This window comes from Prionailurus bengalensis, chromosome E2 (genome assembly GCF_016509475.1).
Source record: "Prionailurus bengalensis isolate Pbe53 chromosome E2, Fcat_Pben_1.1_paternal_pri, whole genome shotgun sequence".
In the NCBI taxonomy this organism is placed as follows: domain Eukaryota; kingdom Metazoa; phylum Chordata; class Mammalia; order Carnivora; family Felidae; genus Prionailurus; species Prionailurus bengalensis.
This window is the reverse complement of record NC_057352.1, coordinates 10,364,349-10,383,460: the sequence shown is the minus strand read 5'-3', so window position 1 is coordinate 10,383,460 and position 19,112 is coordinate 10,364,349. Positions and strand designations below refer to the sequence as shown.

The 19,112-nt window shown below is 47.2% G+C and overlaps 1 protein-coding gene across 3 annotated transcripts in view; it reads left to right on the top strand.

The window, feature by feature from the left end:
- The window catches only part of SAE1 (SUMO1 activating enzyme subunit 1), a 75,514-nt gene extending 63,332 nt beyond the window's left edge, over positions 1–12,182 (top strand). For 2 of the 3 annotated variants that reach the window (XM_043598579.1, XM_043598581.1), the window contains 2 exons: positions 7,034–7,103; positions 11,137–12,182. In XM_043598579.1, the coding sequence (XP_043454514.1) occupies positions 7,034–7,103; positions 11,137–11,229 (163 nt within the window). In that variant the 3' untranslated portion in view covers positions 11,230–12,182. The remainder of the gene's footprint in view (positions 1–7,033; positions 7,104–11,136) is intronic. The other variant, XM_043598580.1, reaches the window with a different exon arrangement.
- The last annotated feature ends 6,930 nt before the right edge of the window (positions 12,183–19,112 follow it).

Here is a 19,112-nt window from a genome sequence, read left to right as displayed (position 1 = left end):
GGTTTTGTTTTTTTGTTTTTTTAAGTTTATTTATTTTGAGAGAGAGAACCAACACAGGAGGGGCAGAGAGAGGGAGGGAGGGACAGAGGATCCAAAGCAGGCTCCATGCTGACAGCAGAGTCCCATGCAGGTCTCGAAGTCATGAGCCGCGAGATCATCATGACCTGAGCCAAAGTCAGACACTTAACTGACTGCGACACTGAGGTGCCCCGAAAAAGTTTTTTTTTTTTTTTTTTAATTTATATATATATATATTTTTAAGTTCATTTATTTTGAGGGAGAAAGCACGAGTTGGGGAGGGGCAGAGAGGGGGAGAGAGAGAGAGAGAATGAATGAATGAATGAATGAATGAATGAATGTATGTATGTATGTATGTCAAGCTGGCCCTGCCCTGTCAGCACAGAGCCCAACACAGGGCTCAAACCCATGAACCATGAGATCATGACCCGAGCCAAAGTCTGACACTTAACTGACTGAGCCACCCAGGTGCCCCAAAGTACAGCCTTTTTAGGAAGCAGTTTGGAAATGTGCATCAAGAATCCTGTTCTCTCTTTGGTCCAGTAATTCTCCTTGATTTACTTGAGAATATACCTTTAAGAAATAATGTGAGCAAAATTCATGTACAAAAGGTATTCATTATCATATTTAAAAGAAAAAGAACTTGGAACGGCATTAAAGAGTTAATGACACAGATCAATGCAGTGCTGTGTGCAGGTTGAAATGATGTTTATTATAGAGAGTGTCAAGCATACAGAAAAATGGAAAGAATCATCCAGTGGTGAATGCCAACGGACCACTCAGTTGGATTCAGTCGTTAATAATTTGCTTTTACTTTGGCGCGGGGAGGGGGGCGACACTGATGACATGATACTTAAGCTGAATCCTTAAGGACACATCCAAGTTCATCAGTTGCTTTCAATTCTGTGTCTCTTTTAATTCAGGAGTTGGCAAACTGTGCTTGCCACCTGTTTTTGTAAATAAAGTTTTATTCCACACCTCCTCATTTATGTATTATCTGTGGTAGCTTTTGTAGTTTTTTACAGCTCTGTGACAGCAGACTCGAAGAGTTTAAACAGGGACCATATGGCACATAAAGCCAAAACAATTTACTGTCGAGTACATTACAGAGAAAGTTTTCCAATTCCTCATCTAGAACAGTTTATCCCCCCCCCCCTTTTTTTTAAGTTTATTTATTTCTCGTGGAGAGAGAGGGGGAGAGAGAATCCCAAGCAGGGCCCTACTGCCAGTGTGCAGCTGGACATGGGTGGGGCTTGATCTCAGGAACCGTGAGCTCATGACGTGACTCCAGATCAAGAGTCAGCCGCCTGACTGACTGAGCCACCCAAGCACCAGGCACCCCACACTTTTTTTTTTTAAGGAGTCCAGGCCACCCATATTCTGGGTTCTTCTGATTGTTTCTTGACGTGATGCTTGTATTTTCTTGTTTCATTTTTATTATTTAGACTTGTTTCCTCAATGGTGTTTTTACAAGAGCATGTGACTTCATCTCAGGATCATGAGTGTGAGCCCCATGTTAGGTGTAGAGATGATGTCAATGAATAAACTTAAAAAATCTTTAAATAATTTATATACAGTAAAATTTATCTTTTGTTAGATAGTAATGTGAGTTGTGTGTGTGTGTTTTGTTTTAAAGTTCCATGAATTCATAGGATGCCTGGGTGGCTCAGTCAGTTATGAGTCCGACTCTTGATTTTGGCTCAGAGATGATCTCGGTTTTGTGAGTTCGAGCCCCATGTCAGGCTCTGCGCTGGTGATGCTTAGCCTGCTTGGGATTCTCTCTTTCTTCCTCTCTCTCTCTCTCTCTCTCTCTCTCTCTCTCCCCACGCCATCCCCCTCCCGCCCCGTCTCCCTGCTCCTCCCTTTCTTGTGCTGTTGCTGTCTCTCTCAAAATAAATAAATTTTTAATAAAGTTCCGTGAATTTGGAATTCAGAGCTCCTGGCTGGCCCTGTCAGTAGAGCACGTGGTCCTTTTTTTGCAGGGGAGGGAAGGGGTCAGTGGGTGGGGAAAGAATCCCACACAGTCTACACACTGTCAGCACAGAGCCTGACACTGGGCTCACACTCAAGAACCATGAAATCTTGAGCTGAGCCGAAACCAAGAGTTGGATGCTTAACCAGCTGAGCCACCCAGGTGCCCCAGAGCATGCGATTCCTGATCTCAGGGTTGTAAGTTCAAGCCCTACGTTGGGCATAGAGATGATTTAAAAATAAAATCGTAAAGAACAAAAAAAGTTCCATGAATTCTTACAAAGGTATAGAGTTATGTAACCACCACAGTCAAGATATAGAAAAGTGTCATTACTGTAAAAATTCTCTTGTAGAGTCTTGATAACAGGGCAGCACCTTCCTTCCTGCACCCAGCGATCTGTTCTCTATCCCTGCAGTTCTGCCTTTCCAATAGTTGTAACAAATGGGATCTGTTCAGTTCATGTAGCCTTTTGAGTCTGGCCTCTTTGACTTAACTTAATGCACTTGAAATTCATCCATGTTATATGAAGTCGATAACTCATTTCTTATTGCTGAGCAGTAGTCCACTGTATGGATACACCAGTTTGTTCACCAGATGAAGCACATTTGGGTTGTTCCCAGTTTGGGGCAATTAACGACTAAAGCCACTATAAACATTCATGTGTTTTTGTGTGAGCATAAGTTTTTATCTCTCTTGGGTGTGTGTACCTAAGAGTGGAGTTGATGATTCATATGGTAATTCTCTGTTTAACATTTTGAGGACCTGCCAGACTGTCTTCCGCGGCAGCCACACCATTTTACCATTCCACCAGCACTTTGTGCGGGTTCCAGTTTCTCCACATCCTTGCCAACAAGTGTTATTGTCTGTTATTTAGCCTTAGTGGGCAATAAATCCTATCTCACTGTTGTTTTGATTTGCATTTCTTTAGTGACTAATTATGTAGAGCATCTCTTCATGGGCTCACTGGCCATTTGTGTATGATCTTCAGCAAAATGTCTGTTCAAATCATTTGACCACTTTTTAATTGGTTTATCTTTTTATTGTTAATCATAATAGTTCTCCGTACACTTTGGATTCAAGTCCTTTATCTGATACATAATTCACAAAAATTTTCTCCTAATCTGTGGATTGTCTTTTCACCCTCTTTGAAGTGAAAAGTATCCTTTGAAGTATAAGTTTTTAATTTTTATGAAATACAATTATTCTGTTTTTTCTTTTTTTATGTGTGCTTTTGGTATGATACCGTTTAAGAAACCATTGCCTGATCCAAGGTCGTGAAGATTTATTCCTCTGCTTTCTTCTAAGAGTCACTTGTAGTTTTAGGGGCACCTGGGTGGCTCAATTAGTTAAGCATCCAACTCTTGATTTTGGCTCAGGGCATGATCTTACGGTTCTTGAGGTCTAGCCCTGCATGTGACTCTGCTGACAGAGGGGTGACTGCTTGGGATTCTCTTTCTCTCTCACTCTCAAAATAAATAAACATTAAAAACGTTTTGTAATTTTAGCTATTACATTTAGGTCTGTGAGCCATTTTTGAGTCCGCTTTTGTGCATGGTGTGAGGTAGGGGTCCTGCTTAATTCTTTTGCATGTGGAGACCCAGTTGTCCAGTATTGTTTGGTAAAAAGACTTTTTCTTTCTCTTTTGAATGGTCTTACCACCCTTGTCAAAAATCAATTGACCATATATGTATTTCTTTATTTCTGGATCCTCCCGTGTACTTCATGGATCTATGTGTCTGTCCATATAGATACCAGTACCATAGTATTTTGATGACTATACTTGTGTAGTTGTGAGTTGCAAAATTGAGACATGTGAGTTCATGTCTCAATTTTTTTTTCAAGATTGTTTTGGCTATTCTGGGTCTCTTCCATTCCTATGTCAATTTTTAGAATGCATTTTTCCATTTCTACAGAAAAGGCAGCTAGATTGGGATTGTGCCAAATATATAGATTAATTTGGGGAGCATCGGCCCCTTAATGATGTTAAGTGTTCTGATTTTTTTTTTTTGAGTTTTTTTTTAATGTTTGTTTCTTTTTGAGAGAGAGAGAGAGAGAGAGAGAGTGTGAGGAGGGGAGGGGCAGAGAGAGGGAGACACAGAATCTGAAGCAGGCTCCAGGCTTTGAGCTGTCAGCACAGAGCCCGACACGGGGCTCGAACTCAAAAACCGTGACCTGAGCCAAAGTCAAACGTCCAACCGACTGAGCCACCCTGGAGCCCCAAATGTATCAATTCTTGAACGTGGGATATCTTTCCATTTATTTAGGTCTTTTATGTCTTTCAACAATGTTTTATAGTCTTCAGAATATAAGTTTTACACAACCACTGTTAAGTTATTCCTAAATATTCTATTGTTTTGGAAAAAAAATACTGTTGGGTGGTGTATTATAAATGAAAGTCTTCATTTCATTTTCAGAATGTTCATTGCTAATGTATAGAAGTATACATTTTGTATGTTAATCTTCTGTCTTGCAACCTCGTTGAATAAATGTAATAGTTCAAATAGTTTTTCTCTGGATACCTTAGTATTCTCTATATAGCAGATCATATTATCTATGAATATGTATTACTTCTTCCTTTCCAATCTGGCTGTCGTGTCTCTTTTTCCTTCCTTAATTGCCTTGGCTGGAACCTCTAGCACAGTGTCAAATAGAAGTGGTAAGAGCAGACATTCTTAGGAAGAAAGCTTTCAGTCTTTCACCATTAAGTATGATGTTAGCTGTGGATTTTTCATAGAAGCCCTTGATCAGACTGAAGACATTTTCTTTCAGTCTTTCACCATTAAATATGATGTTAGCTGTGGATTTTTCATAGCCCTTGATCAGATTGAAGAAACTTCCTTCTGTTCCCAGTTTGTTGCATGTTTTTAGCACGAAGAGGTGCTGGATTTTGTCACATGCTTTTTTTTCTCTCTGTCAGTTGAGATGATCGTGTGTTTATGGTCCCTTTATTCGGTTAATACGCAGTACTAACATTGATTGACTTTTCAGATGTTACACCAACCGTGCTTTCCTGGTTGTGAGTCCCATGTAATCATGGTGTGTAATCCTTTCTGCATGTTGCTGGTTAGGTTTGCTAGCATTTTGCTGATGATAAACTTTTAAGAGAAGAAGGGCAAATATTAAATTGTACAGTATTGGGTGGCTCAGTCGGTTGGGCGGCCGACTTCGGCTCAGGTCATGATCTCGCATTCGGTGGGTTCGAGCCCGGTGTCGGGCTCTGTGCTGACAGCTCAGAGCCTGGAGGCTGCTTCAGATTCTGTGTCTCCTCTTCTGTCTGCCCCTCCCATGCTCATGCTCTGTCTCGCTCTGTCTCGATAATAAACAAACACTAAAAAAATAAATAAATTGTACAGTATCACACAGAGTATAGGTGTAATTTTTTTTTTTTTTTAAAGAAAACCTATTTCCACATTTGATTGTCTTTGAGTAGAGGGATTATGGATGACTAGTTTTTCTGTGGTATCGTTCTCTATATGTTTTATAGTTCTGTAAAGGACCTTGATGATCTGGAGTCAAAGTTACCGCTGTGGCTGCACAGACGGGAATGCCAGTCCCAAGCCAGGCCAGGCCGTGAGGAGATGTGCACCTTCACACACAGTAGGCACGAGTTGAATTGGCAGAGACTTTCTGGAGGGCATTTTGGCACAATGTGTCAGGACCCAGAAATTCTACATTTAGGAATTCGCCATAAGGAATTATTTGGACACCTGTGCCAAGATGTGTGTTGCCGTGTGGAACAGAAGTATCAGTCAGTAGATTACAGAGCAGAGTGAATAATATTACTTGGGTTTTTGATTATGTGTGTTTCATACGTGCACTTTGAAAAAGCAGGAAGAGTGTGTACCACACTGGGAAGTTTAGAGGTAGTCTCCTGGTGGTGGGGTCCTTAGGTAAGCTCTCCCCTTAACTTCTCTGTGTTCTGCTTCGCTCATTTTAAAAATACGTTTGTGGGGCACCCGGCTGGCTCAGTTGATTAAGCATCTGGCTCTTGATGTTGGCTGTCACAGTTTTGGGATTGAGCCCTGCATTGGGCTCCATGCTGACAGTTCAGAACCTGCTTGGAATGCTCTTTCTCCCTCTCTCTGCCCCTCCCCCACTTAGGCTCTCCCACGCACGCGCTCAAACTCTCTCAAAATAAATAAACTTTTAAAAAGTAAAAATAGGGGCGCCTGGGTGGCGCAGTCGGTTAAGCGTCCGACTTCAGCCAGGTCACGATCTCGCGGTCCGTGAGTTCGAGCCCCGCGTCGGGCTCTGGGCTGATGGCTCAGAGCCTGGAGCCTGTTTCCGATTCTGTGTCTCCCTCTCTCTCTGCCCCTCCCCCGTTCATGCTCTGTCTCTCTCTGTCCCAAAAATAAATAAATGTTGAAAAAAAAAATTTTTTTTTTTAAAGTAAAAATAAAGGAAAAATGCCTTTGTGTTCAGGGCTGAGAACTGGCAGAGCACACTTCCTCTGGGGAGGTGGTAGAAAAGTGTTTTACTGCCTAGGACCTGTGATTTGGAGGGGCAGGTGACAGTATGGGCCAAAATTTGTCTTCTGGATGCCCCATCCCGGTCCAGAAGGGTTGGTATCTATAGGAGGAGTGAAGACTTTCTGTCCCCATGCTTCAGTTTCGGGCCCCAGATTTCCCATGCCTCCTGCATGTTAACACAGGCCTTCTCCCTGACATTTGTCTGGGAATAGCATCTAGGACCCACTGCCCGTTGTGGGTAAGAGGAGAATTGCGAGAATGTGACCGGGGCACCGAAACATCTGATATTTGTTGACCTTATTTTTAGGAAGCACAGATATAGTCTTTCCTTTAACTTAAACAAAAAATGTTGTGAAACAATTCCTGCCTGCCAAGGTTCAGAGGTCTTTCCCAGCTAACCTCCTGGACCAGATTTCATTTTCACGCCTAGGTGCCAGCATTACCGTTGCCCTGTGGATGGACTCCTCCTGGTAGGAGATGTTTTCATTCTCGCAAGCCCACTCCTGACCTTTGCCAGATGTCCTACCAGCCTTCCTGTTCCTCAGGGCTCCATTTTATTTGTGTTTTCTTGTAGGTACTGCTTCTCTGAGATGGCCCCCGTGTGTGCAGTGATTGGAGGGATCCTGGCCCAGGAAATTGTGAAGGTAAAGAGTCCCTGAGGAGCAGATCATTGGTCCACCATGACCTTGTCAGAGTGCCGACCGAAAGAACCATGACTGCCTTAGAGGACTGCCTGGTTTCTCTGACCCCATTCATCCTTGTTTCGTGCCCTGTTTCCTTTCTTCCCTTTTCTACCTCATCCTGTTCTCTCCCGCCCATCCCGATGAGCATTCAGCAAATGATCTTTGAGTGTCTGCTCTGTGCTGTGCCCGGAGCTGGGAATAGTGTCTTCAGGTGTACCTGCCACTGTCCCCTGACTGTACTGATTGCTTGCGTGGTGCTTCTGACCCTTGTCACGTATTCTGCTTCTCACAGCTCTGTGAAATGGTACTGTCATGATCTCCGTGTAAGGGGAGGACATCGAGGCCCGGAGATGGGCCTCCAAGACCTGTGCCCTTAACTTCTCCTTCAAGCGGTGTTTCTTTGTCCTCGATCGTGGCATCGGAGCCCCTTGTTAATGCACACGCCATGGGTGTTTATTCAGAAGGGGGCATTCGGTACCAGGGGAGCGTGTGCACGGTGCTGGGAGCCCCATGGAGCTCTGGAGAGGGTGACCTGTGAAAACGTTAGGTTTGATGGCATCGTCCCTCTCAGAAGGGAAGTCAACTGGGGGTCCCGTAACTGGTAACTAGCACAACGTTTTGAGTCTCTTCTGGAACATTTGGGTTTGTCAGAATTCTAGCATATTCCCAAATGCTTTCTTTGGGGCTTAGATACTTGCCCAAAGATGTTCACTTTGCCTTTTGTAGGTCCTTGACTGCTTCAGTAGATTGGCGGTGATGATTTGTCCTTTTTGTTCTTGCAGTGGGGTCGTGCCTCGTTAAATGATTTTCCGAGCCCATTCACACGTCATCTTGGAGCTCGGGAGAGGCGTGTGGAGACCCCACTCTCGCTACTTTGTCTTGAAGTCAGTACGTCTGCTCTGGAGACATTTGACTGAGTCTGATGGTCCTGCCACCGTCTTCTAAAGGCTCTTGTTTCTCTTTCCTGGTCCTTCTCTCTGAACCAAATTCTCTCCCTCAGACCCTCTTGTGTCCCCCCTGCCTCTTGTGTCCTAGGGAGCAGGGCGAGCACCAGGGAGGTAGAGGGAGGAGAGAGGGATGTGATGGCCACGCCGTTTGCCTCGCTCGTGCCTTCTGGTGAGCCCAGACTGCAGTGAGAATCGTGGTGTGTGCGCCCGGTCGGTTGGTAGGGCTGCCCAGAAGCCCGCGCTGAGGTTGGGAAGCTGCCTATAGACAGACTGGGCGGGAAGGAGGGCGGCGATGGAAGAATCCTAAGGGAACAGACGCATTTCCGTAGCCTGTTACCGTGACAACACTGCACCGGCGCGTATCGAAGGCCCACCCTGTACCCTCACTCGGACCACGTTCTTCACATGGATGTGCTCATCTCTTCCTCACAGCAACCCTCGGAGGTGGGAACTGGTGCGACCCCCGAGGCACAGAGGAGGAGCCGAGGCGCAGAGAGTGGCGGCACCAGGATCCGAGCCCGGGCCGTCTGGCCTCGGAGCCTGTGCCCCTCCCCGCTCGGCCCTTGTGCTTCAGGTGCTGTCCACATGGACCCGGGACACCGCCTCTGTGTCTTTGGCCACACTTTGTACCCCCCGCCGAGAAGCTGCTCCCTGGGTTTTTCACGTGGGATGGAGATTAGGGGTCGGGGCAGCTGGGCTTGACCCCATTGTTTGCAGTGGCTTCCCTGCGTCCCAGTCCTAACCTCTAATGCAGCCCCCTCCTTCCTGCCTGCTGGGGACAGCTGTTGCCCGCATCTTGTTTCTGTTTATCCCAGACGGCCAGAGTACTCTGCATTCTTGGTTGCTGGGTGTGTTTGGAATCTCCCCCTACCCCCATCTTGCTCGGGAAGCACTTTACCTTTTGCCCCGTGTTCACCCCATGGCCTGGTGTCTTGTCCCTGCCACCCCGCCCTTACTTAACACAGTATTGCCTTCAGCCAGTTGGCACCAGGGTTCCACAATCTGAGGGCCGCAGACCTTCCCCCCTTCTCTCCTGACGACCATCTGACCACCCATAATAATAAATGTTAGGAGGCGGGGGGCAGACGTCAGTCTCTTCCCTTGGAACCCTCTTCTTTCCTTCCTTCCTGCCATCATTCCAAACACTACATCTTCCATCCACGTCCCTTGTCCTGTCATGCTTCCCTAGGTGTAAGTCGTCCTTCCTTTGTCTCCTGCCGTCCCTGCTAGGCCTCTCTGCCTGCAGTATGGCGGCGGCAGCCATATCGGGCCCCGTTGTATCACCTCCTGTAACTTGAGTTCTAGGGTCTAGAACTTCTAACTGTGGGCTCTTGGGCCCTTCCACCCGGCTGAGTGCCTGGGATCTCCTCACAGTTTGGTGAGAGACCCCCTGGCTCCTGTTCATAATAGCACCTCCCACTTTTTGAGAATTTATTATGGGCCAGACGCATTGCAAGCTCGATCGTGTTTCATGTTCACCAAAAACTATACCAGGCAGGTGCTGTCGATTTGCCATTTTGTATGTGTGCGCAGGGAAGCGGACCTCTGTCTTGACCATGCTTCAGAATCCTCAGTACCTAGCACGATACCTGGCACAGGGGTGGATGCTCTAGGTGGTTTCCGTGGATGGATGGTTGAATAACCACTTGAAGTAGGTATAATTACCCCATTTTACAGATGAAGGAACAGATTGGGATTATTGCCCAATTCAGAGAGAAGTTCAAGATATTTCGAGCGTTTTCCTAACCTTGTAAAAAAGGTCCTTTAAGAATGACAGGCATGGTGCTCCTGCATAGAGGTTTTTGCTTGGATGACGTCCATGTCTTTAAATGGCAGTCCTTTTTGATTAAGAACCTCTGAGAAAACTCATTGACACGTATGAGTCCTTCCTCTAGTACACATGATTCAGCATGTAATTTCAGGAGGGCTAGCCCCATATTTAAGGTGCTGTGGGGTCCCCCTGGGTGGCTCAGTCGGTTGAGCGTCTGACTTCGGCTCAGGTGATGATCTCGCGATTCACGAGTTTGAGCCCCATGTCAGGCTCCGTACTGACAGCTCAGAGCCTGGAGCCTGCTTTGGATTCCGTGTCTCCCTGTCTCTCTGTCTGTCCCCAGCTCGTGCTCACTCTCTCGCATGCTCGCTCTCTCTCTCTCTCTCTCTCTCTCTCTCTCTCTGAAAAGTAAATAAAAACATATTAAAGGTGCTGTGGGGGTGTGGCACCTGGGTGGCTCAGTTGGTTAAGCCTCCAACTTTGGCTCAGGTCATGATCTCACGGTTTGTGGGTTCGAGCCCCGTGTTGGGCTCTGTGATGATGGCTCAGAGCCTGGAGCCTGCTTTGGATTCTCTCTCTCTCTCTTTCTCTCTCTCTGCCCCTCCCCTACTCATGCTTTGGCTCTGGCTCTCAAAAATAAAACATTAAAAAAAATTTTTTTTTAATGTGCTGTGTACTTCTGTTAGCCTCGCGAAATAATCGCCATTTCCATGGCTAAATAGTACCTCCCAGCCTTTCTGGATCTTAGCCCTGGCCCACCATGCAGAAGATCGCAGGAAACGTGTCTCCTCATAGGAGAGCCGCTTCCGCATCAGTGTGTGGCCCCACAGGTGATGACGGCTGCCGCCTGCACCGTGTCGGGACAAGCTGCCTCCTTTCTCAGTTGGACAGTCATAAATAATTACTGCTGCCCATGGCCAGCAGGCTCCTGCACGTGGAGTGTACTTTCAGGCAGTTGAGGTACATCATCTCTTTTAAGCCTAGGACGGTACAGGTAGTGTTTTCATCTCACATGGGAAAACGGGGTTCGGCGAGGCTAACTGATTTGTCCAGAGACCCCCGACTGGTAAGGGACAAAGCAGAAGCCTGGCAGGCACAGTAATGTCTCAGACATGGCCCGTTAGCTCCCGGGAAGCAAAATCCACCTCCTTTGAGAGCCAGTGCCCAAACTGCGTAGTTTTAGAAGATCTTAGTGCTTGAGGTTTTTTTCTTTTTCTCGCCCTGTTATCCGTTTGAAAGCATCTGAGCTGAGCCCTCTTCTTGTTTTTCTCCCCAGGCCCTGTCTCAAAGGGACCCTCCTCACAACAACTTCTTCTTTTTTGACGGCATGAAGGGGAATGGGATTGTGGAGTGCCTTGGCCCCAAGTGAACCGAGATCTGGCGGCCCGGGCGACGCTGGCCTGCAGCCTGCCCGCGCCTTCCCGTCCCCTCCCCCCACGAAGGCGGCTCCAGGCGAGGGAAGAGCTGAAGTCTTCGGACCGGTCCAGACCATCTCCTGGGAGCAGTGAGGTTGTGCAGACACGAGACTTGCAAGCGCCAGCAGCTGCGACACGCGGGGTGTAGGGACTGGCCGCCCCCGTCCCGGCACCGTCCAGGGCTGTTCACTGGGCATCGCCAGAGAGCCCCCTGTGATGCGTCCCTCTGTCTGGGTGTCGCCAGGCCTCTGGGGCACCGCGGGAGATGCCCGCCCAGAACCAGCACGCCTCATCGCTTAGGATCCTCTCACCACCTTCTTGGATTTACTACCCGCCTGATGTCATACAGAGAAGAAGACGATGACTCCAGGTGGGGAGTAAGGCCGGGCCCCGTGAAACACTAGTGGAGCCACAGTCCCAAATGCAGACAGGTGCCCTAGAGCGGAAACGACGTGGCAGGAGGGATGTATTTCCTCCAGAGTCGGAGATCCCGAAAAACAACAGGTGCCATCTGGTGTGCTGTTCTGGAGCTTTAGTTCAGGATTAGTTGGGTTTCAGCCTGGATTTTGGAAGAGAGGAAATGTTACCAAAGTTCCCTCGGGCATTAGGGCGAGACCTTGCAAAGTGAATATTAACGGGAAAACTTGTATTAAAAAGGCAGGTGCCGGGGTCCCAGCCCCTGGGGATTCTCATTTACTGGGGTCCAAGCTAGGATGTGAGAGCCCGTCTTCTCGGAGCCCCCATCCCCGATGCAGCTCAGACCATCATGGAGGCTGTTGCTTTCGAGGGCCCCGTCAGTCCTTCCTTTCCCCCCTGAATTGCAGCTGTTTGTGTGTTTTTTTATATTTTCTATATTTCCTTGGTTCTCTAAAAAGGAATGATAGAAATAAAGTTATTTGCTTTAGGATTTGTTTTTCTTCCACATTATAAACATCTTCCTGTGACAGGAAGTGATCCTACCAATTGCTTTTTTTAACCTGAAGAAATCTTACTGGATGCTTCGATGTGACTCAGAGATTCCTCCCCTCCATCGCCATTCCTGCCACTGTTTTACTGGGTAATGCATCAAGAATTAGATTGTTCAAATTCTAGAGTGCATAGAAGCTTCTGGTTCCACCTGTCTCTTGAATAATTCAGGTCCATAGTGGTTGGTCTCAGTGACAAGAATTCTATTTAACGGGAAAAGAAGAAAGAAGTAAAAGAGGTGATACTGACGCTGCCTTCTGTTTAGATTCTCTGTGTACCAGGCACTGTGCAGACTCACAGTCACAATAGCTTCGTTTTATTTTATTTTTCAAAGTTGATTTTGAGAGAGACAAGGGGGGAGCAGCAAAGAGAGGAGAGAGAATCCCAAGCAGACCTTGTGCTGTCACCACAGAGCCTTGATGCGGGGCTTGAACTCACAAACCATGAGTTCATGGCCTAAGCTGAGAACAAGAGTTGGATACTTAACCTACTGAGCCACCCAGGCGCCCCAGCTTTGTTTTAAAGTTCCGTGACACTTCAGTAATGTGCCTCAAGTCCCACAGCTGGTAGAGGTCAGAGCTTTCGTTGGTTCAGACACCGGCTTTGTCTTGACTCGGCAGCCTGAGTATGTTCCACTTCTTGTCACCCTCCTTGGTTTCTCCCTTAATGTAGAAGTGTGTGAGGTGTGAGTCTGGCCCGTTTGAACAAATCAAATCAGCGGCTCCTTTCGTATTTGCGTCCTGCTACAGTGAGAGAACAAAAAAATGGTCTCCTCGGGGAGGGGGAACTCAATTCCCCGACTCTCCTGGTCACCTCTGCCCTTCCCTAGGGGAGGCTAGGGCTGTGTTTCTGGAGGGGCCCCTTTCTGCACCCTGTCAGTGTCAAATCAGGGGCACCAATTATCAGTGTGTGAAAATCCCCTTTCTTTGAAATTTTGAGCTTGGTAATGTGGGGCCTTGGTCACAAGGGGGAGCAGGTGGGTCTGGATGGATAAACACAAAACTGTCATCCTAGAATCTTTTCTGACGCATTTCAAACTTCACCTCTGTACCCCTTGTGGCAGAAATTGAGTCATCCAGAATGGACCCCTCGGGAATCTAGGGGTGGTGCTGGAAGCTGCCAGCCTCAGGCGAGAAACGTCTTTATTCTCGTATCTTCACATTTCATATTCTCCCATATTACATGATAGTATTACCATAAAAATGGATTTCCCCAAGTCTCCAGGAAGAGCACGATGATTATCCTGTGGTTTCTAATTCCTCCGGGAGATTTCTAGCCTACTTGGGAAGGAGGATCTAATCCGTAAGAGGTAGGGGCGCCCTGGTGGTTCTGTCAGTTGAGCGTCCAACTCTTGATCTTGAGTCCAGTCGTGATCTCACCGGTGGTTCAGGAGTTCGAACCCTGCATCGGGCTTTGCGCTGACAGCGCAGAGCCTGCTTGGGATTCTCTCTCCCTGTCTCTCTCTGCTCCTCCCCCGCTCAAAATAAATCAACTTAAAAATTTTTTTTTAATCTGTAAAGGTAACAAATACTTTTGGGATGCTAGAGTTGCCAAATGAAAGGAAGTGGGCTGACTTCGGGCCTGCCAGGTTTCTCCACTCCACACCCCACTTCTGTTGTTTGTGGTATGTGTAGTAGCCAAACTCTGTTAAGTGCTTAATGTGTCGAAGCCTCAGAACATTCTAGTGGAACAGGTGCTACTCAGAAAAGTAACACATGCAAAGGTAAAAAAGTACAACAATAAAAAAAGCTCTCGGTCCCATCAGAGCCCTACATTCTGTGGTTTCCCTTTGCAGTGCAGACCCCCTTTGTCAGTTTCTGGCAATTTTTTTTTTTTTTTTTTTTTTTTTTTTGGTAAATCCAAACGTGTCTGTCTATTGAGGTATGTCCAGTTTGCCCTTTTCAGATGGAGAAATGGAGGCTTAGGTCGCGGTTGGCAGGTCAGAAGAGCCTACTGATAGCTAACCTCCCCACGCTGACTGCCTTCTGCCCTTAACAGCACTTGTACTTTAGCTAAAGTGATCCTCACAGGAGCCCCGCGGGGGTGGACGCCCATACTGCAGATGAGGGCACAGCCTCCCCCAAGTAAGGGCCAGAATGTGGGCTGACAGGGAGGCTTCTACGCAGGACACTTAGTAGACACCATCTCGTTGCACCGCTGCTTGTCACTGACTCAGGTTTTGCCTTCACGAGGTCCTGAGACCTAGTGGTCACCTCTGAAAACCAGTCAGGCATGCCCGGAGTTGAGGGAGGGCCTTCAGCTCGATCCAGAAGGACAGGTAGGTTTTGTGTTTAAGCTTGTAGTAAAACATTCAAGCAACACACATACATAGGGGTGAAAAGTTGTTGTTGCCCCCGCTCCCTTGCCCACTGCCAAACTCGGGTATTTTTTCATATCTGCCTCCCAGAGGTCACCCTTGGCAGCCTTGGAGAGTGAATCCTTCCAGATTGGCAGGTTTAAATTTTTTAATGTTTATTTTTGAGAACGAGCGCACACAAGTGAGGGCGGGGCGGAGGGAGAGAGGGAGGCACAGAATCCAAAGCAGGCTCCAGGTTCTGAGCTGTCAGCACAGAGCCCGATGAGGGGCTCAAACCCTCGAACCTCCAAGATCGTGACCTGAGCTGAAGTCGGACGCGTAATCGATTGAGCCACCCAGGCACCCCCCCCCCTTTTTTTTTTAAATTTTTTTTCTTTTAAATCAGACTGGTAGGTTTAAATGCAGACCCTACCATGTAGCTATGTGACCTTGGACGAGTGACCATTTTGTGACTCTGTTGCCCCATGTGTCAAATGGGGTAATAGTACATTCCCCTGATATGTGGGAATTGAATGAATACATTCTTTGAATGGAAATTGCTCCGTGTTAGTTACTGTTACGCACATGTAGAATTAGCTTTGCTTGCATCTTGCTTTCTCTATGTCCTGGAGGTCCTTGTCAGTGCATTGTGCACTGAGTTCCAAAACCACACTGAACCAGAAGCTATTTAATCAGTCTGCTGTTGAGTGACATTGAGCTGGTTTCCTTTGGACACACTTGGGAAAGACTTCCCAAAGTCTGACATCAGGGAGTGTATAAATGCATTTGGGATGTTGATTCCTTCCAAAAGACTAGCATGGTAGCATTTTACATGTCATTTGTTGTTTGGAGAGATCATTTGGGCCCGTAGTGCAGAACTTGAAAGGTTTACAAAGACATGCAGTCTTTTTAAGGAAGAAAAAAACAACATAAACAATGAAAAGTAAATCTGTCCCTTCCAGAAGCCACCATTGCAGGGTGGGATTACTGGAGCTGGGTGGGGAGCACCAGTTCAAGTTGGGTATTAGCTTGCTAGAGGGGGCACAGCTCGCCAGTGGCAAAGGTTCAGTCCTGGACCTCATTCGCCAGGCGCTCCGAGTCTCAACTCTGCCAAGTTGCAGGACTTCAGCACCTTGGTTCTGAGAGAAAAGGCCACAGAGGTGACTTTAGGTGTTTCCATTCCCTCTGGAACAAGTGAGCCGCCTTTTGTGTTCCTAGGAGAGCTTTGGACTTTGCTAATAAAGTCTGGCCTTCTCTGACTTTGTCCCTGGACCCCTGACTCTCCATCTAACCTGGAGACTTCCAGTCCTAAAAAATGATAACTAAGGTCTATTAAAATGAAACTACAAGGGCACCTGGGTGGCTCAGTCAGTTAAGCATCCGACTCTCGATTTCGGCTTAGGTCATGATCCCGCAGTTCGTAGGCTCGAGCCCTGAATCAGGCTCTGCATTGACAGTGGCAGCCTGCTTGGGATTCTCTGTCTCCCTCTGCCCCTCTCCTGCTTGCTCTTTCTCCTCTCTCTCTCTCTCTCTCTCTCTCTCTCTCTCAAAATAAGTAAACATTAAAAAAAAAAAAAAAACCAGTTCTGCTTCTGGTATGATGCATTAGGTTTCTAACAACCATCTCCCTGCAGATAACTATACATTCTAGACAAAATACCAAAAACCAAAACAAAACTACTGGAAACCTCAGGATAGCGATTAAAAAGCAGGTGGATTTGGGGGAGGCAGTTGAAAGTTGCAGCAAGAGCCCCCACCACAGTAGTTTTCTGGCGTGTGTGTGTTTGCCTGCGGTGTTAACTGAGGGCAGGCCGCGGCCCCTGGCACTGTGCCAGGCAGCTAAAACTCAGGTAGAAAAGTGTCTATCTTACTGGCCTGAAGAAGCAGAGGACAGAACCCCGAATAACCACAGCTACTGGAAAGGAGGGTGCCAGGGAAGGGAAACCCCAAGTTGTATGTATAAATTCAACCCAAGTCTCTTGCTGACCACTGGGCTATGGATGTGTGGGGCCAACTCAGCATAACTGAAACAAACTGGATTTACACTGTCAGCAACTACAACAGTGTGAATCTGGGATTTCCAGATCTCCCCAAGACAAGAACATTCACGTCCTCTGGAGGAATATAACAGAATCCAGAATGGCTACAATGTAACAATATCTGGGACACAAGGCAGAATTACCCAATATACATAGAATGAGGGAAATGTGACTCCATTTCAAGGGAAAAGACAAGATGACCAAGAGAACCCAAGTGTTGGGGGGGTGGTGCTTGGCTGGCTCAGAGCACATGACTCTTGATCTCATGGTTGTGAGTTCAAGCCCCACACTGGGCGTGGAGCATATGTTAAGGAAATTTTTAAAAAGTTGGAATCAACAGACAAGGACTTTAAACCAATTACTACAATTACGCTCATTGAGGTAAAAGAAACATACATGTATAATGTTGCAAAATAGGAAGTCCCCACAGAGAAAGAAAATGGAAACAACCAAATGGATGTTCTAACACTGAAAATACAATATCAGCAATTTTTAAAATTCACTGGTAGACCCAACAGCAGAAAGGGGATGAGCGATTTCATGCACTGGAACTACATTCATAGGAATTACCCAGTCTGAAAAAGAGGAAAAGACCTTTTAAATAAAGTCTTGAAAGCAGCCTTACCAAAATAACACTACAATCAAGGGAACTGTGATTCAGGTGATCCTGGATTTGTCATCAGAAATGGGAGGCCAGAGATCGGAACGTCGTCAAGGTATGGCAAAGAAACGGTCAACCCCAGGATTCTATAGCCAGTGAAGACCAGCCGTTTTCAGATAAACGGAGACTAAAGAGAACTTGTCACCGGCAAAAACTACACTATACAAAATGTTAATGGAAGTCCTTCAAGTTCAAGCAAAAGTTCTGGCCTTGCCTTGCAGAATCTGTAATGCGTGGAGATGTAACCTGGAGCTACAAAATGGTGGGAAGGGTGGAACGGACCAGCGGCCTACGCAGTGGCCATCTCTACCGTGTAAGTGAAGTGGTTCAATGCTGACCCTAAATAGACCGAGAAGAGGTAAGGATGTGTGTTTAATCCCTAGAGCAGTACTAAAAGCTGAAGTACCAAGAGAGAAGTCTCAAAGCATTCAAAAAAGCATTCATAAATCCAACAGAAGACAGGAGAGAGGAAAGAGGAACGGAAAGGGAAAGTAAATAAATCGATAGATCCAATTTGGCCCTATCAATATTTCCACAAACTTGCTAGAAAGAGGAAGGAGTCGGTTGCAGGGGCAGGAAGCATCGGCTGCCACACAGCTGGGTGTGAACACCACCCCCCCTCACCCCACCCCCCCGGCCAGGGGCCTCCGGCTCTGTGCACAGGCATTTAAGCACAAGGGACAATCTGGAGAAGAAGACGCACCCAAGTACCCACCACCATTTTGCCACTTGCTTTCCTCGCCATCATTTGTCATTCACAGTGTTCTAGTTCATTCCGGCTAAGTGCTGTCTGTTCTGTTGCACGGCTTGAGACCCTTTCAGCTGCTGTCGGACACTGTGTCGGATGGTTGGCCAACACATGGACACTTGTGCGCGTCCACTGCTAAGGGAGGACACCCGGGAAGGCGATTGCTGGCATAGATTACGTGCATCCTTTGCTTGACGAGCTGTTGCCAAATCCCTGTCCAAAGTGATGAATCCCGGTTACCTTACCCCGGTCTTTCGGGAGAAGGACCATTTCCCCTGAATTTCCCCTTTACGGGTGAGGACTCCCCGAAGCACAACCTGTGTCTGGGCCAGTCGTGTAGGAGAGGGCATAGGGAAAGCATTTGGCCAGTTGCCCGTTTTCAGGAAGATAGCGGTAGGAGCCCCGCTAATTAATTACAGGCTTTTTATGCCAGGCCGCGTCTTAGGCTCTAGGGCAGCCACGTGTAGGTGAAACTTCACTTTGATCTTAGCCTGAGGTGCTCTCCCAGATGTCACCTGCCTTCTTGAGGGTGGGGACAAGGTCCACCTCCTTACCAACACATTTCCCAGGGACTCCTCATGGTGGTGCTTCTGAATAAGTTACAGGTCACTCATTTGTTCGGTAAATATTTTGAGCTTCCAGGACATACTTCCTCCAGCAGGGAAGAAGTGAGAAAAAAGCACCAAAAAAAGAAAAAACAATCCTGCCTTCAGGATGCCTGGCTGGCTCTCTGGGTGGAGCCTGCAACTCCTGATCTCCGGGTTGTGAGTTCAAGCCCCATGCTGGGTGTCCACATTACTTTAAAATCTTTAGGGGCGCCTGGGTGACTCAGTCTGTTGAGTGTCTGACTTCAGCTCAGGTCACGATCTCATAGTTGGTGGTTTCGAGCCCAGCATGGGGCTCGCTGCTGTCAGCCTGTCAGCGCAGAGCCGGCTTCGGATCCTCTTTCCCCTTCTCTCTGCCCCTCCTCCACTTGTGCTCTCCCCAAAATATTTTTTAAATAATAATAAAGTCTTTAAAGAAAAAAAACAACCCTGCCCTCCATGAGGCTTTGCTTTTGATGGGGATGCGTGAAGACTGGGTACATACTGTGGCACCCGTGCTGTTTAATCTCGCTTCAGATACAG